Source organism: Ambystoma mexicanum, chromosome 6q (genome assembly GCF_040938575.1).
Source record: "Ambystoma mexicanum isolate Mex_15411 chromosome 6q, UKY_AmexF1_1, whole genome shotgun sequence".
NCBI classification, from domain to species: Eukaryota; Metazoa; Chordata; class Amphibia; order Caudata; family Ambystomatidae; genus Ambystoma; species Ambystoma mexicanum.
This window is the reverse complement of record NC_090937.1, coordinates 1,308,102,989-1,308,128,084: the sequence shown is the minus strand read 5'-3', so window position 1 is coordinate 1,308,128,084 and position 25,096 is coordinate 1,308,102,989. Positions and strand designations below refer to the sequence as shown.

Genomic DNA, 25,096 nt, shown 5'->3' with positions numbered 1-25,096 from the left:
TCACATTCCGAACACTGGTGCTCTGTGCCCAGGCAGCACAGGCAGATCCTGTGAGGATCGGTTAATGACATTTCCACAATCCCAAAATGTTTTGAAGCCGGATCGTGGAGTCCAAGCCCCTCTCCAAGATGGCCGCCCGTGTCTCCCCCATTGTTTACCATCTCCAGCCCCTACACCACAGTGATGCCTGGTGGTGATTGGGCCCTGCAGCAACATCCAGAGCCTATCGGAGGCGGGTAGGCGGGAGCTCACTTCCTGGGAAAGGCTACGTGACTCCAAACCACTCGTAACCCTCCTGGAGCAGCAGCAGGAGCTGCGCTCCTCTGCAGAATCAGCTGGCCACAACTACCGACGATCGATGGAGTCCCTATGCTTAGGTATGGCAGCTGGTTGTATTTAAACACAGCTTTTAATTTTACGGCTATTCTTAGCGCTGCGAGCGCGGTAGCCTAGGAAAACATTGCAGCTTGAAAGTGTTTAACTTCAAAAACTTCCGTGATGCACATGAGCTGTGCTGCATGAAGCACACATCACCAGGACCCTGTGCCACCATTTAAACACACGAGGTGCTTTCACTCTCCAAGATGGCCGCCCGTGTCTCCCCCATTGTTCACCATCTCCAGCCCCTACACCACAGTGATGCCTGATGGTGATTGGGCCCTGCAGCAACATCCAGAGCCTATCGGAAGCCGGCAGGCGTGAGCCGGCCCTTCCTGGTAAGGCCCTGAGGGCAAGGCCAACAACTGTCCAGAGACTGTCCCGAGCTGGCCAGAGCCCAGGGCCACACCCCGTTTGTTTTGAGGCTGTGAGTTATATATGCCTTACGCCATACTACCTGTCCCCTTGTACCCTATCCTATTAAACAGCTCTCCTCAGTGCTCTGCTAGCACCTGCCTTGCGCTGTAGTCGCTGTACTGGACGCTAAGGGCTCTTAAACCTCCACAACAGTGCGCCACCCTAGTCAGCCCTATGTTTTCCACACACTGTTGAGCATCCCAACTATGCTTACTATGCCCTCTCACCCTTTGGCAAAACTACATTGCTGTGTTTTCTGTTCATACATTTTGCGCTTGTGTTCCTTTACATTTTAAGTTAGTGCCTTTCTGGCTCCTCCTGCTAATTTCGAATCTAGGTACCCCTGATTCATGCGTTTATTGATGTCCCATTGCATTTGTGCCTTATGGTCACCTACAGACCACATTGATTATTGTGTTGTGCCTTAGGGTCGCCTACAGACCACATTGATTATTGTGTTGTGCCTTAGGGTCGCCCACAGATCCCACTAATTGCTGTGTTGTGCCTTAGGGTCGCCTACAGACCACATTGATTCTTGTGTTGTGCCTTATGGTCTCCCACAGACCCCATTAATTGCTGTGTTGTGCCTTAGGGTTGCCCACAGACCCCACTAATTGCTGTGTTGTGCCTTATGGTCACCTAGAGACCACATTGATTCTTGTGTTGTGCCTTATGGTCGCCTACAGACCACACTGATTACTGTTTTGTGCCTTATGGTCGCCTACAGACCCCATTAATTGTTAGGTTGTGCCTCATGGTTACCCTTTGACCACATTGAATTGATCAGTGTTGTGCTTCCGGTCGCTAACAGACCGCACCTGCTACCTTGTGTACTAGCGATGCTACCCACATCATGTATTGGTACCTATCGACTCTCATCCACCTACTGCATACCTACAGTAGACACTGGTCTAATCAACCCAACCCACACTTTAATCAAGACACATCCACTAGTTCATCGTTGTCCAGCACCATGACACCCGCAAATCCGTACCTGGATGATCCAGCACTCTGGATACGCCACTTTGCTACTAGACCAACACCTAACCATCCTTGCTCCATTGCCATCAGAAACACTAGACTGAATTCTAGAACGAGACTACCTACTTATCCATGCTCTCACCACCCTAGCCTTTCGAATAGAAACGCTAGATTGAATTCTAGAACCGGCCCACCCACCTCTCCTTACTCTCACCACCCTAGCATCTTATCCAGAAACTCTAGACTAAGAGCCCGTAGCATGAAACACTTGCGTACTGACCATAACCTTGGCAATTCCTCCACTGACTTAGTCAATCTAGCTCACAGCCTTCGGCATAGTCGACCGATACCATCTGAAAAATCTCCCAAAAAAGACATATTAATTAAAGCAGCTTTGGTGAATGCTAGGTCTCTTCCTGCCCATGCTCTCGACATCGCTGACTTTATAACTTATGAAAATCTTGATCTCCTCGCAGTCACAGAAACTTGGCTCAATGCTGCATCCGGCCCATCTCTGGCCCTCGCCATACCCAAGGATTATGCTACCATTAGATCCGATAGAAACACCACTCAAACGAAGGGAGGCGGACTCGCCCTCATATTCAGAAATACCTTCGACATTAAAGTCATTCAAGATGCCCAAATCCCTTCTGCTGAATCCCTATCAATTAAACTACCTCTTTCACCCAACCACACGGCAACTGTGCACCTTATTTACCGTCCTCCAGGACCCATCTCCTCTTTTATAGAGGATATTGCATCACTTATAACTATAAATACCAAACCTAATTCCCAAACCATCTTACTTGGGGACTTTAATCTAGGTTTCAACGACCCTAAGGACTCTAATGCCCATGACCTAGCCAACACCTTATCTGAACTGGGTCACACACACATTATCCATGAACCTACTCATATCAAAGGCAGAACACTAGACTGGCTCTCCCACCTCAACTGCTCCATTGACCTCCTATCCAATGACCTTTGCATCTGGTCGGATCATCATAAATTAACCTTTACTATCAAAGCCAACATACCCCTCCCGGTGCCCAACATCGCCCCTGCCACCTGCACGAGAAACAAGAAAGATATCACTCCGGACAATCTCTTACCTATACTACTCCCTATCTTGAATAATATTGACTCAGACGCCGACCCCACAGTCTTAGTGGAACCAGGCTATTCTCAAAGCACTAAATACCATTGCCCCTCTAAAATTGCAGAAACCTAAACCACAGCGACACCGTAGCACCTGGTTCACGCCACAGTTAAGAGAATTACGCAAAACTAAAAGAACCGCTGAGGCTCATTGGAAGAAACACCCCACAATATCTAATAAAACTGAGCTAAACCTAGCCTCCTCTAGCTACAAAGAAGCCATACTTCGTGCCAAAAAAGATACCTACAATAAAAGGATTACACAAGCGGTTTCCAACACAAAGGAACTCTTTAAGATTCTGAAAGAACTAGAATCCCCCATCGCCCCCATAGACAAATGTGTTACTGACACACTATGGTGTAGCAATATTCAGAAGGCATTATTAGACAAAATAGCTCGCCTTCAAACCAAAATCAACGCTAAAAAATCCTTACTACTAGCTGACCCGGACTATAAACAACTACCGAACATACCATCTACCTTTAAAGCAACCTGCAAACCTTTCAGCTTTTTGTAAAGACTGGTAGGGGGGTCTGTACTTCCGCTCTCTATATGGTAGAGGGGAGGCACAGAGGACCCCAGCCAAGATTCTCTAATATGGTAACGATGGACGAGCAATCAAGGCTTAGCTTCTCAGGAGGTGATGCAGGCTGGTTCTTAAGTACAGTGTATCCCCAAGCCCCCACAAAGGAATGTCCACACACTGTATTACTGAAAACACAGTCTTTATATAATTAATATTCAAGGGTTATGTACACTTATCACAATAACGCACTTTGTGCTCAGGAAAATCAGCAATGGTAAATATCTACAATTCTAAAGTGGTACCACTAATATTAGACCTCATTAAAGTGCATTCACCATACTGTTAAAATGGCACACAGATCAATAAGAAGGAAACCAGCAATAGAGAGAGGAGAGATAACAGAGGGTTGAAACAATAGGCAGAATACTGGCCCCTACCACTGGACACAGTTCTGTGTGGAGATCCCCCCACCTGGGCAACCTGTAAAATAAAGAGATATAACACCAGCCCAGTCCATATATTGTTCAATAGTCTATTTCTCTCCTATAATGTTTTTACCCCCCCAATGTACCTGGTGGAGTCGAGTTCTTCGAAGAGGCGTCGACAGATCCTTCTTGAATGACCCCCTTTAAAGCAGGAGTCACGGATCGTCGAGAGGCGTCGAGAAGCGTCGAGGAACTCGGTGTTCGGTGTCGGGGAATCGACGGCCCTTCTTGAATGCCTTCCCTTTCAAGCGGGAGACACGGGGCGTCGAACGTCCGACAACAAACAAGGTAGAACGGCGTCGATGAGGCGGCAGGCTTCGATCCGAGCGGTGCTCGTCGGCGTCGAGATGTCGGCGTCCTGCGAGGAAGAGGCGTGCGGGGCACCTCGGCGACACTAGTTCTGGACCGCAAAGATTGTGGGTGACGGTGGCCCAGCAAGGGCGTCGAGTCGCTCGAGTCTTTGGGGTCGTGAGGTGGCGGGAAACCCACCGGCGGATTCTCCTCGGCGCGTTGGTCGTCCTCGACTTTCTCCGGCGGGACAAAGCGGCCGACGATGCGGACGAGGGAGTCCTTCAAGGCAAATGTTCTTAGGCAAGGAGCGGACGGCTCCGGTCGTCGGCGGCACGGCGTCAAGTGGTTCCCACGGCGGGGCAACACAACTTCGACGGGCCTCCAGCGGTTACACAGACCTGCGAACCCTGGTCGACGGCAATGGACTTCGACAGCGTCGATGTCCGGGTGCTTCACTTCGATCTCCTCGGCGGTCCCGTCTCGGGTCGGCAGCCTTTCGAGGGTCTGACTTCCAGGGTGCTTCGGCGAAGATTCAGCGGTGCTCGATGGTCCCTCGGAGCACGGGAAGAGGGCGCCTAGCCAGGTCCTCTCTCGGGTCAGTCCTCGACGATTTCGACAACCTTCAGTTCCGTCGAAGCAAATGCCACAGCAAGTCTTCTTCTTCCAGCTGGACGTCGAGGATCAGCAAATCCAGTTACTCTTGAGTGGAGACTCAGCTTCTGAATGCTTCTGAACAATTTCCAGTGGTGAGAGGTCCCCAGATATACTATCCTGTCTCTCATCCACACTGCTGGCACACACACAGCAGCCAATCACACAGAAGGGCATTCATGCAGTCAGTCAGCCAATCAGGCACACAGTGCATTCAGGCCACACTCCTCCCTTTCAGACACTCACAACAAGGAATGTGGATTGGGACAAGTACCCAGCCATTCAACACTACACACTGCATTCAGGCCAGTTTCGGGCAGGGCTGTCTCAGTCTTTGTCTCACATGCCAGAAACCAGACAACCACAACAAGAAGTGTATATTGGTCACACACTCCATTCACCCAGGTCCCACCCACAGGAGGTACCCACAACATACAGTCAAAGGGAAGGCTCCAGTCAGTCTAGCTGGGCCTTCACAACAACACCATATATGGAACTTCCACCCAACAGCCAGTCAGGGGGAAGGGACAGAGTCAGGGCTTCCCAGGACTTTGGGAAAAACAAGACAACAGGCAATAGAAAGCAAGAGGCCACAGGGGCCATCTTGTTTTCTATCAGGAATCAACTGATCCCAATGGCAGGGCCTGGGTATCCCAAAATGGAGGACGCCCAGAGCACCTGTCTAATTCAGCATGGAGCTGCCACCAGCCCATACCCTGCTCTGTGGGCCACCCACAGGTGCCAAAAAACATACACTAGGGGCACAGGGTTGTACCCCTACCCATGGGTGCCATAAGGGTATCCCATGGGTCTGTTCACCAAACCAAAAGAGAGAGCTGCACTGCCAGGAGTCCCAAATGGACTCCTGGGCAGAAAACATAACAGAACACACGATAAAAGGCAGAAAAGGACAAGGATTCAGAGGCCCTGTCCCTCTGATGCATTTCCAGCATCACAGTCGCCCCCCCCAGACTGAGGTGGAGGGTGTCTAATCTCCCACGGGATAGACACCCTCATCCAGACGGTCAACATACCTTCTGGAAAGGCCATCCGCATTATCGTGACTCTTCCCTGGTCTGTGCTCTATGGTGAAGTCTAGCCCTTGCAGGCTAATGGACCACCTGAGCAATTTCGGGTTCTCACCCTTCATCTGCATAAGCCACTTCAGGGGCTTATGATCTGTTTGGACCTTGAAGGTAGACCCCGTAAGGTAGGGCCTAAAACGCCTAAGGCTCCAAACTATGCTAAAACACTCCTTTTCAACAGTAGCCCACCTAAGTTCTCTACCCTTGAGTTGTCTACTGATGAATATGATAGGGTGTTCTCTCCCTTTGTCATCTAACTGGGACAAGACAGCTCCAATTCCGGTGTCGCAGGCATCCGTCTGGACGATAAAGGGTCGGCTGTAGTCAGGCGCACACAACACAGGTGCCCTACACAGACTTTCTTTCAAGCCATCAAAGGCCCTCTGACAGTCTTCAGTCCAATTAACCTTCCTAGGTTGTTTGGGCGAAGTTAGAGCTGTCAGGGGTGCAGCTATGGTTCCATAGTCTGCCATGAAATTGCGATAGTACCCAGTGAGGCCCAAAAAGGCTCTCACCTGGGTTTGAGTAGTGGGAGTCTCCCAGTTCTGTACGTCCTGTACTTTACTGGAGAGAGGTTGGATTTGACCCCCTCCTACCTCATGACCAAGATAGGTAACTTTCCCCTGAGCTATCTGGCACTTGGTGGCCTTGATAGTGAGGTTAGCCCTTTTCAAGGCCTGCAACACCCTATCCAAATGTGTCAAATGCTCTTCCCAGGTGGAACTGTAGACGGCAATGTCGTCTAAGTAAGCCACACAAAAGGCTTCCAGCCCACTGAGCGCATGGTTGACCAATCTCTGGAAGGTGGCAGGGGCATTCTTCAACCCAAAGGGCATGACCCTAAACTGGTAGAGTCCCTCAGGTGTTGAGAAGGCCGTCTTTTCCTTGGCATGGTCCGTCAGAGCTATTTGCCAATAGCCTGAGGTAAGGTCAAAGGTGCTCACAAATTTGGCAGCACCTATGGTGTCCACGAGCTCATCAGCCCTGGGCAATGGGTGCGCGTCAGTTTTGGTGACGGCATTGACTCCTCGGTAGTCCACACAGAACCTCCAATCCTTGGTACCCGCCTGGGAACTTGCCTTGGGGACAAGGACCACTGGACTGGACCAGGGACTGGTTGAGGGTTCAATAACACCCAGATCCAACATCTTGGCGACCTCAGCCTGGATGTGGTTTTTGACGGTATCTGACATACGATAGCTCCTGCTCTTGACAGGCACGCTGTCACCAGTGTCAATTTCGTGCTTACACCACGGTGTAAGGCCCGGTGTCAGTGAAAACAGAGAGGCATACTGCTGGAGCAAAGCCCTGCAGGCCCTCTGCTGCTCCGTTGTCAAATCGGGAGAGAGTTGTACTCCCTCCACTGAGCCATCCTGAGGGTTGCTATGCAGCAAATCAGGAAGGGGCTCACTCTCATCCTCTTCTTGCCCTGAAGCTAGCAAGAGACATGAGACCTCCGCTCGTCTGTGGAAAGGCTTGAGCCTGTTGACATGGAATACCTGGGGGGCTACCCCAGAGGCTCCCATGTCAACCAGATAATTGACTTCGCCCATCTTGGAGATGATCCTGAAGGGTCCAGTCCACTTGTCTGCCAAAGCTCTAGGCTTGGTAGGCTCCATCACAAGGATTTCCTGTCCCGGAGTCCAATCCACTTGCGAAGCTTTAAGGTCATGCCAGTACTTGTTCAATTCCTGGCTGGCCTTGAGATTTGCTGTTGCCTGACCCATCATTTGTGTCATCCTCCGCCTGAGGCCTAACACATAGTCCCCCACTTGCTTGGCGGGACCTGGAGGGGTGGCTTCCAAGCCTTCTCGGATCAAGGCGAGGGGCCCCCTCACGGGATGTCCAAAGAGTAACTCAAAGGGGCTGAAACCAACACCCTCTTGAGGTACCTCCCTGTAAGCAAACAGCAGGCATGGCAGGAGGAGATCCCATTTCCTCCTTAGGGGCTCTTCCAAAGCACCTAGCATGCCCTTGAGAGTTTTGTTAAATCTCTCAACCAGACCATTGGTCTGGGGGTGGTAAGAGGTGGAGAACTTGTAGGTTACCCCGCACTCTTTCCACATGGTTTTCATGTAACTAGACATGAAGTTGGATCCTCTGTCAGAGACAACCTCCTTGGGGAATCCAACACGGGTGAAAATGCCCAGGAGAGCCCTGGCAACCACCTTGGCAGTAACAGTCCGAAGGGGTATTGCCTCAGGGTACCTGGTGGCATGATCTACCAAGACCAGGATGAACCGATGTCCACCTGAAGTGGGAGGGTCAAGGGGACCGACGATGTCGATGCCCACCCTCTCAAATGGTGTGCCAACCACTGGTAAGGGCTGCAGTGGGGCAATGATCCTGCCTCCAGTCTTGCCAGACAACTGACAAGTGGGGCAGGTCCTGCAGTGGGACTCCACTTCTACTCCCATCCGTGGCCAGTAGAAATGGGCAGAGAGCCTCTGCTTAGTCTTCTTAGTCCCAAGATGACCAGCCAAGGGCACCTCATGCGCCAACTGCAGTAGGAAGGGCCTGTAAACCTGGGGTACCACCAACCTCTTGCGGGCACCAGGTTCAGGCTTAGTGGGCTCACTAACAAGGAGCTCACCCTCCCAATAAACCTTGAATGTCCTAGGCACTTCACCTTGTGCCTGGGACAGGGCCTGTTTCCTCAGACCCTCGAGAGAGTGGCACTCTCTCTGTCCTTTACAGAAGTCTGCCCGGGAGGGTCCCCCTTCAGCTAACAAGCATTGAAGGTCGGGGTGCTCCTCTGGGTTGAGAACCTCTCCCACAGGAGAGTCTTCTGTCTCTTCTCCCACAGGAGTTGAGTTTGGGTTTTCCACTGGACCCAGCCCGTCCGGAGTATGGATCCCAATGGGTGCTGTCGGAAGAGAAGGTGCTCCCTCCACAGAGGTGGCCTTCTTGGTCTTCCGCCTTCTTGCCTTAGGCCTCGCCTTTGGCTCGGGTACCTGACTCACAGCCAGACCCGGTGTCACCTGTGACCTAGTGACCGCAGCAGCAGTCAGGGGAAGACCATCCGAGATCAACCCCAACTCCACTAGATCATTACCTAACAGAATGTTAGCAGGGACATTGTCCTGAACCAGGACAGGAAGCTTTGCTGTCTTGTCTCCAATCATGAGTGTGACTAAGGCTACAGGTGATAATTTGGGAGGCCCACCAGCTAATCTGGTGGTTTGCAGAGGAGCACCTTCATAGTCCTCTGGCTTGAGCAGGGTCCTGTCCACCACTGTCATGCTTGCCCCAGTGTCTCTCAAACCAGTAGAAGGCTGGCCATTCAAGAGGACACTTCTCAAAAACCTACGGGTGTTCTGTGGGATAGTCGCCAGTACTTCTGCGTACTGGTCCCAGGCCCCAAGGGACACTAAGGAAATCTCTACCGGAGCACCAAAGGTGATTCCGGTAGAGGAGGGGAGGACAGTGGCCTCCACCTCAGACACGGGGTAAGGGTAGGTCAGGCTGACAGCCTGTACTCCAAGTGCCTTACCTTTACACTTGGGGTCACCCCTTTTGTGATCCAGAGCCCCACAGTCCCAACAAGTGCCAGGAGTGCGGGGTACGGTACTGGAACCACTGGGAACCTGCTTTGCAGCAGGTGGACCACTACTCTTATTCCCACCCACAGAGGACTTATCCCCACTAGATTTTTGGGTCTTAGGAGAGGAAGGTTTTGGTTTACCCGACTGTGACTGCTTTTGGGACTCCTCAGCTTTCTGAGAGGCCCCCTTTTCTTTGTCCTTGTCCTTCCCACTGGGGTCCTTAGGGGACACCCGATGGGAGACCCACTTGTCAGCCAACCTAGCCAGCTTAAAGGGGTCCAAAATGTTCTGGTCAGCCACATACTGACGCAGCTCTGGTGAACAGGCTTCAGAAAAATGCTCAAAAAACAAGAGGTGGGACAACTCAACAAAAGTTTTCACCTTGTATCCATCAATCCACCCCATCATGTTCATGTGCGCAGTACTCACCCAGTCAACCCAAGACACATTCTCTCTTTTCTTAAATTCCCTGAACCTTTTAAGGTATTGGGCAGGTGTCTTGCCAAACTTGGCCATCAAAGCAGACTTCATACACTCATACTGACCCCTTTCTTCCACACTCAGCTTCAGAATACAGTCATATCCAGTTTGAGGCACTCTGCTTAACAAACACTTAGCCCAATCTCTTTTATCTACATCATGAATTGCACAAGCCATTTCAAACGCTTCAATCCATTGGAGGATATCTGAACCCTCCACAAACACACCAACCAAATCTTTCATAAACTTGGTGGCTGGGGACCTACCACTCTCAATTGGTCTAGCTGAAGTCTCCACTCGAGCTTTCTCTAACTGGATTCTCTGACATTCAGTGTCCTTTTCTTTGAGCGCAAGATCCCTATTCTTGAGTTCCACTTGCTGTGCCAGCTCCTCTTTCTTAAGCTCAGCTTCTATTTCCAACTTGCGATATTCAAAGGCTAACTTCATCCTTAATAACTCAAGTTCCATGGAATTGCTGGGGTTTGGAACAGAGGCAGCAGGAATGGTGGCATTCCCAGAAACAGATTCAGCGACAACCCCAGGGGCAGAGTCCTCACTGGTTGCATCCCCCCCTTCTTCAAGAGTTTCACCATCAGTCTGGTAATCCACCAGGGCAGCTATTAGCTCAGCCCTAGACTTATCCACAAAGTCTAACTCCCTGGCTTCACAAGCACTCTGGAGAGCCTCTAAGCTCATCCGAGTCAATTTACCATTTGCAATGGACTCCATTGCTTGTAATGCAGTTATTTGGAACACACCCGAACCTTAATCTAACAAAAGTGCGGATATTTTGTAAGTGGCACGGTTATACACTGAGTCTTAAAACCATAAGCATCCCACCGCTGCCACCAGCTGTAAAGACTGGTAGGGGGGTCTGTACTTCCGCTCTCTATATGGTAGAGGGGAGGCACAGAGGACCCCAGCCAAGATTCTCTAATATGGTAACGATGGACGAGCAATCAAGGCTTAGCTTCTCAGGAGGTGATGCAGGCTGGTTCTTAAGTACAGTGTATCCCCAAGCCCCCACAAAGGAATGTCCACACACTGTATTACTGAAAACACAGTCTTTATATAATTAATATTCAAGGGTTATGTACACTTATCACAATAACGCACTTTGTGCTCAGGAAAATCAGCAATGGTAAATATCTACAATTCTAAAGTGGTACCACTAATATTAGACCTCATTAAAGTGCATTCACCATACTGTTAAAATGGCACACAGATCAATAAGAAGGAAACCAGCAATAGAGAGAGGAGAGATAACAGAGGGTTGAAACAATAGGCAGAATACTGGCCCCTACCACTGGACACAGTTCTGTGTGGAGATCCCCCCACCTGGGCAACCTGTAAAATAAAGAGATATAACACCAGCCCAGTCCATATATTGTTCAATAGTCTATTTCTCTCCTATAATGTTTTTACCCCCCCAATGTACCTGGTGGAGTCGAGTTCTTCGAAGAGGCGTCGACAGATCCTTCTTGAATGACCCCCTTTAAAGCAGGAGTCACGGATCGTCGAGAGGCGTCGAGAAGCGTCGAGGAACTCGGTGTTCGGTGTCGGGGAATCGACGGCCCTTCTTGAATGCCTTCCCTTTCAAGCGGGAGACACGGGGCGTCGAACGTCCGACAACAAACAAGGTAGAACGGCGTCGATGAGGCGGCAGGCTTCGATCCGAGCGGTGCTCGTCGGCGTCGAGATGTCGGCGTCCTGCGAGGAAGAGGCGTGCGGGGCACCTCGGCGACACTAGTTCTGGACCGCAAAGATTGTGGGTGACGGTGGCCCAGCAAGGGCGTCGAGTCGCTCGAGTCTTTGGGGTCGTGAGGTGGCGGGAAACCCACCGGCGGATTCTCCTCGGCGCGTTGGTCGTCCTCGACTTTCTCCGGCGGGACAAAGCGGCCGACGATGCGGACGAGGGAGTCCTTCAAGGCAAATGTTCTTAGGCAAGGAGCGGACGGCTCCGGTCGTCGGCGGCACGGCGTCAAGTGGTTCCCACGGCGGGGCAACACAACTTCGACGGGCCTCCAGCGGTTACACAGACCTGCGAACCCTGGTCGACGGCAATGGACTTCGACAGCGTCGATGTCCGGGTGCTTCACTTCGATCTCCTCGGCGGTCCCGTCTCGGGTCGGCAGCCTTTCGAGGGTCTGACTTCCAGGGTGCTTCGGCGAAGATTCAGCGGTGCTCGATGGTCCCTCGGAGCACGGGAAGAGGGCGCCTAGCCAGGTCCTCTCTCGGGTCAGTCCTCGACGATTTCGACAACCTTCAGTTCCGTCGAAGCAAATGCCACAGCAAGTCTTCTTCTTCCAGCTGGACGTCGAGGATCAGCAAATCCAGTTACTCTTGAGTGGAGACTCAGCTTCTGAATGCTTCTGAACAATTTCCAGTGGTGAGAGGTCCCCAGATATACTATCCTGTCTCTCATCCACACTGCTGGCACACACACAGCAGCCAATCACACAGAAGGGCATTCATGCAGTCAGTCAGCCAATCAGGCACACAGTGCATTCAGGCCACACTCCTCCCTTTCAGACACTCACAACAAGGAATGTGGATTGGGACAAGTACCCAGCCATTCAACACTACACACTGCATTCAGGCCAGTTTCGGGCAGGGCTGTCTCAGTCTTTGTCTCACATGCCAGAAACCAGACAACCACAACAAGAAGTGTATATTGGTCACACACTCCATTCACCCAGGTCCCACCCACAGGAGGTACCCACAACATACAGTCAAAGGGAAGGCTCCAGTCAGTCTAGCTGGGCCTTCACAACAACACCATATATGGAACTTCCACCCAACAGCCAGTCAGGGGGAAGGGACAGAGTCAGGGCTTCCCAGGACTTTGGGAAAAACAAGACAACAGGCAATAGAAAGCAAGAGGCCACAGGGGCCATCTTGTTTTCTATCAGGAATCAACTGATCCCAATGGCAGGGCCTGGGTATCCCAAAATGGAGGACGCCCAGAGCACCTGTCTAATTCAGCATGGAGCTGCCACCAGCCCATACCCTGCTCTGTGGGCCACCCACAGGTGCCAAAAAACATACACTAGGGGCACAGGGTTGTACCCCTACCCATGGGTGCCATAAGGGTATCCCATGGGTCTGTTCACCAAACCAAAAGAGAGCTGCACTGCCAGGAGTCCCAAATGGACTCCTGGGCAGAAAACATAACAGAACACACGATAAAAGGCAGAAAAGGACAAGGATTCAGAGGCCCTGTCCCTCTGATGCATTTCCAGCATCACACTTTTCACCCCTCGCAATCTGGGAAGTAGAAAACATCATCAGGAAACTTAAACCCTCAAACTGCCAAGGTGATGCCTGCCCTGCCCCGATCATCAAAGCGGCAGCTCACGACCTGGCACCATTCATTACCAACCTCATCAATGCCTCCTTCAAATCTGGAATAGTACCTGACAACCTTAAAGACGCTTGGGTCATTCCACTTCATAAAAAACCGACTCTTGACCCAACCAACCCGTCTAACTATTGGCCGATAACTACTGTACCGTTCTTATTAAAAATATTAGACAGAGCAGCCTATTTACAAATACAGGCCTACTTAGAATCAAACAACCCCCTAGGACTCAGGCAATCAAGGCTTCCGACCAAGACACGGTACGGAAACTGCATTTATAGACCTTACTACCCAGATCCAAATCCTGAAAGACCATGGCAAACTCGCACTCCTCTTACTGCTGGACCTGTCAGCTGCTTTCGACCTGGTCAATCACCAAACACTCTGTCACCATTTGAAATCTGCAGCACACTTTTCAGACGCAGCCACGGCTTGGATTAGTTCCTTCCTGGCGAACAGAACCATGAGGGTCTTCTCTCCAACGGATTCTGCCGAACCTTCACCAGTACCCTGTGGAGTCCCGCAAGGCTCTTGCGTGTCCCCGACACTTTATAATGTATTCACAAAACCCCTGTTCGATATCCTTGATTATCTGGGTGTCACGTATACCAATTACGCTGATGACACCCAGATACTCATTCCCATCACGGGTGATTACGAAACTGACAGCACCACCCTTAATGAAATCTACTCTGTAATACAAGCTTGGATGGCACACCATGGACTGTGTCTCAATGACGAAAAAACCGAGTTGATCATCTTGGGCACTCATGCCAAAACACAAAAATCTTAAACCCTCATTCAAAGCCTTTACCATTGATGGCAATCTTATCCCAGTGTCAAATAACACTAAAACCCTTGGGTATCTACATCAATGCCACCGTATCCTTCTCCAAATAAACCAATGCAGTAGCATCATCAGCTGCATACACCTGCAAGCTGATCACTGCATGTAGACCGTTTATCTCCGCACCCAATTGCATTACTCTCGCCCGAGCATTAGTCCTATCCAAAATAGACTACTGTAACGCTCTTTACTTGGGCACTAGTCACAAAAATATCAACAAATTGCATGTTGTCCAAAACAATGCCATCAGGGCTGCCCTCAACATTCCCAAAAAGGCACATATATCTGAGACCAGACGTAAACTACGCTGGCTCCCTGTCGAACACAGAATATCCATTAAAACGCTGGCCCTTGTACACAAAGCCAGGGCCAACCTTGCGCCAGCATACCTTACGAACCAACTTACACCCCACACCTCCTTAAGACCACTCAGAGCAGCACAAACTAACACCATGACCATACCGAGATTCAAACTTCTTAACTCGGGTGGAGCTAGCTTCCCTGTACAAGCTTCCAAGTTATGGAACACTATCCCTGCTTCCTTGCGAGCAGAATCCTCATTCAACCTGTTCAAACACAACATTAAGTGCCGGCTTCATCATTTGGACTCTATGACAGCCTAACCTCTTGACTTTCGCTGACACACCTGTAATTTAATGTATATCTACGCACTTGCAATACTATGTTTGTACCTATCTGTAACTGTAACGTAACCTTTGTTGAATGTGTTAATTGTAACTGTAACCAGATCTAATTTATGCGCCCTTATGCCCCCGGGCCTGGCTGCGCTTTATAAATAAATACTAAATACCGAAGATTCCATCGAAGAAGGAACCGAACGTTGCATCGCTGAGTCTTACGATGCACGGAAATAATGGAACTAAGGAACGGACGACGTGCAAGGCTATTTATAACCTATGGTGACGTTGGCGCTGATACACTGACTCGAAGGACATTGACGAGCAGCGCCCTCTACTGTGGAAAAAGGTTTCAGAGGCCACCAAGCTGTAAATGGATTTATCAAAGATGAGGAATAAGTGGGAGGACACAATCCATTCAAAAGTTTTTTTTTCATGCCTTTTTAAACTCACCATAACTTTGTCGGTGTTTTGTGTGTATATATTATAGTCCTCAGCTTCGGTTTTCTTTCATTTCAATAAATTCCAGTTTTAACTCCAAATACACCCAGTTTCTTGTCCCAAGATTACAGGGTGGGATTGTATACTAAGAGGCTTTGCATCAGGGAATGCACTGTAGCAATATCGAACACTGAATAAACAAAAGATCCAACAGGATGAATCACTGAATAATTAGAAATACCAGCAGCTTTGACAGTGATATAAGAATGTTATACTTGCAGAACGTGTTTAGCTCCAGTGTTCATTAAAATGGACACACTTGCCTTCAATGTTGCATTGAGTAAAAGGATCTTCCTAATCTACTGCATTAATGTACAGATGAAGTCATCATATTTCTTTTGGCCATCCTAAAACTTTTACTTGGGGCTGAAAATTGTGTTCATTCACATTCGGAAACGAGAGGCAGTGTCCTCTTTGGGCATTCATATTTTCAATTTCCCTCTGGCTTAAAACACGAACATGCAGTATTAATTGTCAGATAGAAATCAGATATATATGCAATCACTTTGTATGTGGAGGATCGGGGGTAGCGCAACCACCAGTTCCTATACCTAGTCTTCTGCCACAACCACCTCTGCAAAGGTTTGCTGGCCTCCAATCTCTCACAGTTGCATTCACATACACATTGGATTTTAATCTGTCACTCCCTTAGATTCTGCAACTGAAAAGCCATTGACTTGCACTCACTCAGTCATCTCTTTCTTTTGTTCTTGAAAAGAAACAATGATTTGCTATAGCAACAGGTTGTGAGGTTCTTCATCTGCCACCCCACACAAATGGTCTTCAGCTGTTGCTGAATCTTTGGCATCAAACCTTACACCAAAGTTGCTTTCATGCCTTTTTGAGCCATTTCAGTGGCTGGGTTTCACAGAATGATGAGTAAGCACAATTTTCAAGCAATCTAAATCTGCAGAAGACTTATCCTTATTTTACATACAATTATGTATTTTTAAATAATTCATTCTAGGGCATACCACTGTAATTTTCAATGTCCAGTTATCTCCAGCTTGCACCAATTCTAGTCCCCATACCAAAATCCCAATTGGACCAACGACTCGCAAGGGTTAAAAGTGTGGAGCCTCAATAAGCATTATCAGTCTAGAAGGGCTTGTAGCATGGGATAATGGTTTAGCAATAAAATTCTGGTTTTACCCAATAATCGGGAAGTCTTAACATAGATCAAATCCTGTGAGTCCATGGGACATGTATGTTACCAAATTACCAACACGTCCAGTCCAAACACAGCAGTTGCCATAAAGGAGACTTGTTGCACTTCACCCAGAACCAACATGTGTGCCAGGGTCTTATGGTAGTTGTGGTAGTCATTTTGTGTCCGAATGGGTCATGCCCTGTTCTACATTAGGCCTGTGTCTGTGTACCCAATGTTCGATCATGGGACTGCTTGTGATATAGGTTGGAACTGCTGGCACGAATGTAGCATTGCAGTTTGCGTTTGAAGCACCTACCACTTCAATAATTTCCTTCTGTTTTATTTCCAACCGCACGCTGAGATTACAGTAAAGGGTGGATGGGTTTGAAGTTGGCCAGACTCCCTCCTTGCTCTGATCCTATTTGCTTTCTCCATTTTTCATTTACTGCAGTTTATTTCAGTTTCATTGGCTATTCTCAGTTCACCAAACATTTTTTAGTTTACTAAACCAATTTAAAAATATTTCCCATTCCTCCAGCAGTACAGTTTAGTCTTTTCTCTGGCCATTCTTAGCAAATTTAAAAGTCTGGACAATTCAAAAAGGTGCATTTTACATGGGATGAGACTGCTCCCATAGTGTTATGGAGCTCAATTTACCAAGATATTTGCATGAACTCAGTTGATAGTAGGTGCACATATAATGTGCTAGAGTACCCCTTTCCAGAAAGAGACCGGCTTTTGATTTTTCTCCCCCATTCCCATTTACCAGTCCCTTGTTTTTATTTATTTTAAAGAAAAAAGAATGTGCATTAGACATTTTATACAGTGCAAATCCACGCTTCCGTTGGTTGGATAACCATATTTAAGGTTCCCTTTTTGGAAACCGCGCTATGCTCACCCTTCGATGTTTGGCTATGCACTCTGCTCTTTATCGCCCCTCCCCCCAATGTATTATTTTCATTTTCTCTTGCTTTGTTAAATGTATAAATTCATCCCTTTCCCAATTGGATTATTCCACATTCTCTCCACTAAATCTGAGAAGCAGACATTAAATTTAAATAAAAGGGTTTTTGTGAGGCCCATAAAGAGACACCAACCTTCATCAACATCCATCTTTCAAAACCTCACAGATTTTCAATAAGGTTTCTTACCCATCTTTTCAAACAAAAAGGGGCTGTAAGGGGAGCAGTCCGCAACTTCCTTTACCCTACCAGGGCATGACCAATATAAGGTGCGAAATGCAGAAACCCACCAATAAACCAGATGGGGAAACTAGGCACAGTCCAAAAAGCGAGGCCTCCAGAGCACAGACATCTCAGTGTTTTTATAGGTCTTTACACAATGAGGTTCATACAGAAAAACAGCACGATCCATTTATTTGGTTACATTAACAAAAGGATTGATTCCGAACAGATCATCGTCTGACCTGGTTGGGTGGGGCCAAGCTCGCCAACATGATGCTAGGTCTGTACAATTGCAATCGGCCTATCCATGTGACAGAATTTCTGCGTGCAGCAGATCTCTCAATCATACGTAACAGGTTCTGGTTGGGTGGCTAGCATCAACACCACCACTGTGCCTTGCCTACAGTGTGAATTGTCATGGATCAATGGGCATGCTTGAACAGGCAGAGCATAACATCACAGCCACATAGACTTAACGATTCCTGCCAGTCCATCCCGCTATTGCATATTGCATGGCTCTTGCAAGGTCACATCTCTAGTAATGCCTGCAGGGATGCACTGCCCCATGATTCATGCTCGGGCCACGGCACAGAAAATATAAAATACTGTTGATTTAGGGCAATGCCAAATAATCACCTAACATCAGCCGCCATCTCCCGCCCCCTTTCATTCACAGTTGTCAAGATTGGATATGTATTTGCAGGACTACAAATTGGCTAGTAAATCTGATAGGACCAATGTTTTTCACCTGGCTACCTCTGCAGAGGCAGCATGCTGAAAGTCTCCCTTGTTAGCAGAGACCCGTTGCTCAATAAACTTCTCACAAACATCTGGTGAAGAGGCCTTTTGTTTTTTGGGCAATTTAATGGTTACTGTGTTTGTGGCCTGGCACAAAAGTTCACTTTTACCCTTTACAGGGCTTCATGTTCAAGTTTCCCTCACTGCCTTTGTTGGTCTCAAAAGGCGTTTCTGGGTGAGAGCGTCTGCCACATTTCTACCAGAACCTATCTGTCTCATCTGTGGAAAAAGGCTCTCTTCTTCTATTATCTACCTTGCATGTGACAAATATCTGGATTGTGGTGTTTGCAGCCCATGCGAACATGTGCGTTGTAGAATGTAATTTTATCTCTTCATCGCGCTTTGCCCCCATACAAACCAGTTTGGCGATGTCATACCTTATTGGGATCACCAGATTTTGAAGGGAAGATGCTTTGTGCGGTCTCCATTTGAGGCACACTTCACATGTGGCACTATTACTCCCAATACCTTTTGTCCCTTTGGGTGGGAGATTGCAGGATATCATTAAAAGGCATAGAGTGTCAGCAAAGAGAAGATTTAAAGGATACCACTTACCTCTAACATGTTGTATATAATGTATAGCTTGATCACGGACTGTCCTCTTATGAGGTGGTACATCATAGAGTAGTCGACATAGTGCATCATAAAATAGCAGATAACCAATATGACTCCTTTCATAATGTCGCACACCTGTGCTGGTTGCAGAATGCGCCGGTTACTGAAACACAATACAAGTTTTGAGTTGGACAGAGAAAATTAATGTTTATTAGCATATTTGACCAATAAAAACAGATTTTCCAGAATATGGTCATCCAGTGGCAGTAATTTAGCACATTCTAAATATTCACAAACGTATCACTAACAAGTAGTTGTATCAATCATACACCCCTGCACAGTGCTGGAAAAATAAAGTATGTTAGGGAAAACAAAACACACAATTTATGCTCCTTGTCCAGGTCACACTTTCCCCTGTAGGGAATTGTGCTCCCGATTGCAGCTCTGACACCAAACAGCTTTAACACTATAGGTATCTGTGTGGAAGCCAAAGGGGTGCACAGAAAGGTGTGCCAGATGTAAAGCAGTGCCATTGCGCAGCACAGAAGAACAAGCAAACTGACAAGAGCTTGAACACAGTGCAAAGAGTCTTTATGCATTCTTCCTGCACGCTATCTCCTACAGGACCTTGTATATACAATATCAACTCTCTACCTACTTTTGTTCCACTTCAGGGGAGCAAGAGGAGACAGGTGTGCCTATGCATACTAGAACCAGCGGGTCCCCGCTCATACCACAAGGAACTAATGTGCTCACTTCAAAATGGGCATTAGGGGTGGTACATTTCATTTTAGATAATTGATCTCCCTCATGACATGAATAACCCCTTTCTTTGGCTTGGGACATAATTTGGCAATGGCAATCATTCTGTGATAAGTAAAAGTTGAATCACAACAATCAGCTCTACTGTCCTAAAGATTTGCCCGTACACATAGGAGGGTTGCATTTATTTGCTTTGACAAAGATACTATGCTGTCCATTGAATGTTTGCTTGTTTGTTTATTGGTACTTATAAAGTGAAAATGCCACAAAACGCAGCTTTAAAGCGCTCAATGTTGGGGAGATTTATGTTTTATGCCCAATCCCAATTTTCTCGCGCTCTGAAACACTTGTGTACGAGCGCGATAGAAATAAAATATCAATCAATCCCCCAGCACTTTTTGCTGGATTTCTGGACCCTTTTCTTGTTCTCCTGCGTGAGGGGAGTTCCCCAACCCCCCATTCCCACAAGGCCTTCTGGGGGCTGGGGCCTCAATACCTTCAACTATGTCTTGCTAAATATCTTCCTTCTCGAGCTCTTCGCTCATACGTCTCCAACTCCCTCAGGGTCAGTCGCTTCTCCAAGCAACAAGTTGGTGATAGATCCCTTTCTTTGGCTGGGGCCTCCCTCTGTAACAGCCTCCCTGTGTCTCTGAAACTTGAGGAGAATCATCTCCGGTTCCGGAAGCACCTCAAGACCTTCCTCTTTGCTTCTGCCTCCTCTCTTCCTCTCCCCTGCTGATTTCCTGTCTGAAACTGAAACTGCACTGGTCACCTGGCTACCCTCTGTTCTCGGGCCCGGGTCCCCTCCCTGCTAGTTGCACATCAGCACTGCCTTCTTGGCAACCCCCTTCACTCAGGGGCTGTTTCTGTATCCCTACAGCCCCCTACCAGCACTTGCCACCTGATGTCTGCACTTACCCTTGCACATGCCACCAGCTAGCCGCACTTCTTATTTATTGTTTTTTTATTTTATTGTTTATCCAATGTACTGCACTGCCCCTCCCCGTTTCCCCTCGCACTTCCCCCACCCCTCCCTTACCTGCACTTATCTCATTATCACCTGGCCTAGTAAGATCGCTGTCTTAGTCTTCCCTCTGTTCCACCTCCCTTGCCTCGTCACGTCTTGAAACACTTGTGTATAGGCGCGTTATAAATGACCGTAGGAACCCTATTCATTGGGTTTTTACTTTATATTATGGAGTCCTGCTTTCCTCCATACATTTTAAACGGCATCTGTATTACATTTTGTAGCACAGCAACCTATGTGCAGTGTTACTGGAACCCCTTATATAACCCCTTTTATATTTTATATCTTTCATTTTCCTTAAAAACTACTGTGCTCAGGGTTAGAGGGATACTTTTTATCCTTCTTAGCTTTTCCTTTTGAGAGATCAGCACACCACCTTATGTGGAGTACTGAGGGGTTTATTCAGTATCCCCTTTCTCTCTGCTCCTGTAGCAATTATGTTACAGTAACAAGCATACAGGTACGGCTGGCTGGTGGCAGTGGACATGCTCTACAGATTTTAGTGCCATCATTGCCACCAGGCTGTATTCACAGCTGCGGCTATGCACAGGAGGGTCAACTTTGGTCCAACATGGGGACTTCTTTCTTTGTTCGCCATTTCTTGTATGGTTGTTCTTTCTTGGTACTTCTACCATCCTGGCACGGGGAGGTCCTGATTTGAGTTTTGTCTTTGGCAGGAACCCTTGTGTTGCCTGCCGAGGATCCAGTGGGTCTACAAGGACATGAAGCATGGGAGGATCCCAAAACTCTGCCATTCTTTGTCTTCTGGTGTGCCTGAAAGGAACCAGTTCCCACCGGGGGGCTGGCTGTCCTGACTGGACAGCCGCCTGCCCCTTTCTGTAAACTGCAGGGAGAGTTTGCAGAGGAGAAGGAGTGTGGAATCCTGAGAAAAGGTGAGGTTTCCGAGGCAGAAACTAAGTCAATTACTGGAACAGAAGATCCAAAGAAGACGGCCAGAGAGGCCAGCAGCCCATTCCAGCAATTGTGAAGAGACCATTGCTGTCCTGACCCAGTTTTCAAGTCGGACCAATTAGCCATATGACCTACAAGACGAGCTACCCACACCCCTACCCCCACTCCGAAATGCTGTGACCTTCCTGGGCTACAAACCGCCATTGCCAGGGGACCAACAACCATATTGAAGTGCATCATCTTTCTGTGAACAAATCCACTCAGAAGCTTGGTTGGCTCTAGTTGAACCTCCAGAGATGAGATCCCCCTCAAAGTCACTTCACCAGAGTGCAGGACCGAAGAAGAGGCATATTGACCGGGCGGTAAACATTCATCCTTGGAGTCTGTGAAAAGGCACTAAAACTGCAGACCGACGTGAGAGAACAAAGAATCTTTTGCCAAGAGGCTTTTTTCTTGACTGCTGCTGCTATGTCCCTTCCAGAGTCCCTCCTTTTGTCACCACGAGCAAGGAACAGGAGAGTGGGTACGTCGCTGTTGCACCCTGAAAGAATCCAGCTGCATCTTCATCACTCCTCGGGTACTGTGGGAGTCTGCGTAATACTCAAGTCATTTTGTCACACTGTGTTGCTGGAGTGCGGATTCCAGTGTTCACCGATACCGTTCACCCAGGCCTGATGCTTGTGCTCCCATAGAGAGTCTTTCCCGAAGGTTTCTGAAATCTTTCCGACCCTCAAAAGCATCCTACTTGTAATTGAAGAATCCTTTGGAACTTTGCCTTTTCTGCTGCTGTGCCTCCAAACTGACTTTGCCGAACTCATACCTAGTTATGGATGGACTGCTAAAGTCTTAAGTATTACAAGTCTTTGAAAGTACTGAATTGCTATTGCTGGCGCTGAATAACCCTTTTTATTCCTACAACAGAACATTTTTTGAGTCACTATAATAAGTGATATTACTTACCATTGAAAAGTGTTCATGAACGGTCCAATTCCTTCCTATTGGTTTACTCACCTGAAATATTGCTGATGTTTTCTATGGTGTTGATTAGTTTAAATAGTACTTACTTAACTGAATATAACTTTGCCCTGTGTATATAAAGTATGTCTATTTTAATATAACTACACGTGTTTAAGAGTTTTTGGGCCTATGCATTTACTGAGTTCACTGTACTTACCTACCACTCACATCCTCCTCCTAAAATAAGCCTGGCTTCTCCGCCATTCTACCAAACCTTCAGGTGGTACAGCCTTATAGTAAGAGTTGGTGCCTGTACACTAAAAAGGGATAGTTTTATAAAGTCTCACCCTTGGTAGATTTTAGGAAAACTCCCCCAACACTCAACAGAGCAACAATCTACATATGTATATGAAATGGAAAATCTGTGTTTGTGGCTCATAATTCCACCAATCTGCACCAGATTTTGCAGTTACCGGCTAGGACCCTCCGGACATCACTGGCTACATTACATGTCGACACCCCACCCCTTTCCCTAGATTTCAGCCCCTGCACACATGAGACGGTTTGCCAAGAAATGGCAAACCATCAATGTAGTTGTAGGAGGACTGGACAAAGCCAATTCTAAGCTTCCCCAGTCCAGAAACAAAATGGTTTCAAGGTCCTAGGAAGCACAGTTTCCGAGATATCTGTACCGCAATGCACTGCACCACGCCAGGGTTAGGCAACAGGCGGGAAGAGTGCACAGAATGTCCCATTATGCTGTAGCAGGCCAACTTTCACCTCCTAGTCTGCTCTGCGGTATGTAAACCCATGCCCATTCGCAGTACAGTTAACTTCAAAGTTCAAAGCACATGAAATGATAAGCAACTCGAAACAGGGATCTACAGGGCCACTGATTTTCACAAGCGACTCAACACGGATCACTGATCATTGACTGTCAACAAGTGATAAGAGTGTCTGTATACAGAACCCGTGCAAAGTATAGTTTATTAGTGACAACAAAAAACAAGAAAATAAGATTTACAACTGGCAGTCTATACAACAATACATCAGGCTAACAACAGGATAATCTCAGTAACACATATAGCATGCATTTAATTGTGTTTTTAAAGATAGAAAGGGTAGATAGCCGACTGATCTAGGTAGGTCATTCCAAAGTTTTATACCATCAGTTTGAAGACCTTTTTCATGCAAACAAGCGTGTTGGAATGCAACAGGTCGGTCTTTAGGATCGGCAAAGCGACTTAATTGATTAGGTGTGTAAAGAGTCAGCAAGGGGACTATTTATTGCAGAGTTTCATCTTCAAACAAGTCTCCCTAAATCCACTCTCACTTATAAAGTCAGTATCTTTACTAAGCAAACAGTCACCCTAGGAGAAAAATGGTTTAAACTAGAAAAGTATTCAAAAAACTAAATTGATGAATATTAGTCTACATTTTCTAATTCCCCTGGGTATTCTATTGTCTAGATAGTTCTGTAATGTTGACTTTTATCTAGTTTAAAAGAGGATGATGAAGACATAATAAGATGGGTAGATCATTTAACTCGCAAACTATCTTAATAATAGTACATGGTACAAAATGACATGCCAGAATTGAACAGCAAATAGATCCAGGACATACGAAGAAAGAAGCACCTGGAGGTACAAAATAGAAAAAAACAACACCTTGAATGGCATACATAAACAACTTCAAGGTGACAACATCACACAGGTTAAATCAGATGAGAAAGACTGAGGAGAGTGTTTACACTTTCCAATCTAGATACGAGTTTCAACAAGGAACTATTTGAAAGGAGAGCGCTACTAATGCAACCCCAATTAACTTTGATGCAGACATACCGACAGTGGGGTCAAGGGCCCACTTCATGCCTAAAACAAAGCTATATTCTTGCAAAGAGTATGACATCTGCAGATATCGAATGGGCAAGCAAAACACGTCTTGTTTAAAGAACTGAAGATAAAAAAAATGATTACAGCGTAAGAGGAAAGCAAGGAAAAGGGTCTAGGACAGACTAATACTGATCATGGCATTAATACAAGACCACAGCTTTAATCAATGCAAAACAAATGATAGATAACAGCATAATCATTCATTTTTCTCATAGAATCTTAGACATAAAACTACAAGTCTTTGTTAAAGGACTTTCGTTTGCACTACTTACCCCACATTAAACTGTGAGTTACATAGAATTACTTAGCTTTACTAGAAATCAAATTGAAAATCTGTTTTAATTAAAAGCCATTTAAATCTCCAGATACCTCTACACCAAATCCTGTTAGTGAGTTACAAAATGGAGATTTCAAAGCCACGAAATTGACATATTATCAAAGTTGGAATTAGATGCAAATATTTGCTTACTAACAGATTTTAAAAAGTTAAGTCACACTTTTATCCATGGCAGCA

The 25,096-nt window shown here is 47.3% G+C and overlaps 1 protein-coding gene across 2 annotated transcripts in view; it reads right to left on the bottom strand.

Annotated features, from left to right (window-relative positions):
• TAPT1 (transmembrane anterior posterior transformation 1) overlaps nt 1-25,096 on the bottom strand; it is a 596,742-nt gene that overhangs the window by 438,772 nt on the left and 132,874 nt on the right. For both annotated transcript variants that reach the window (XM_069631915.1, XM_069631916.1), the window contains exon 4: nt 19,033-19,195. In XM_069631915.1, the coding sequence (XP_069488016.1) occupies nt 19,033-19,195 (163 nt within the window). The remainder of the gene's footprint in view (nt 1-19,032; nt 19,196-25,096) is intronic.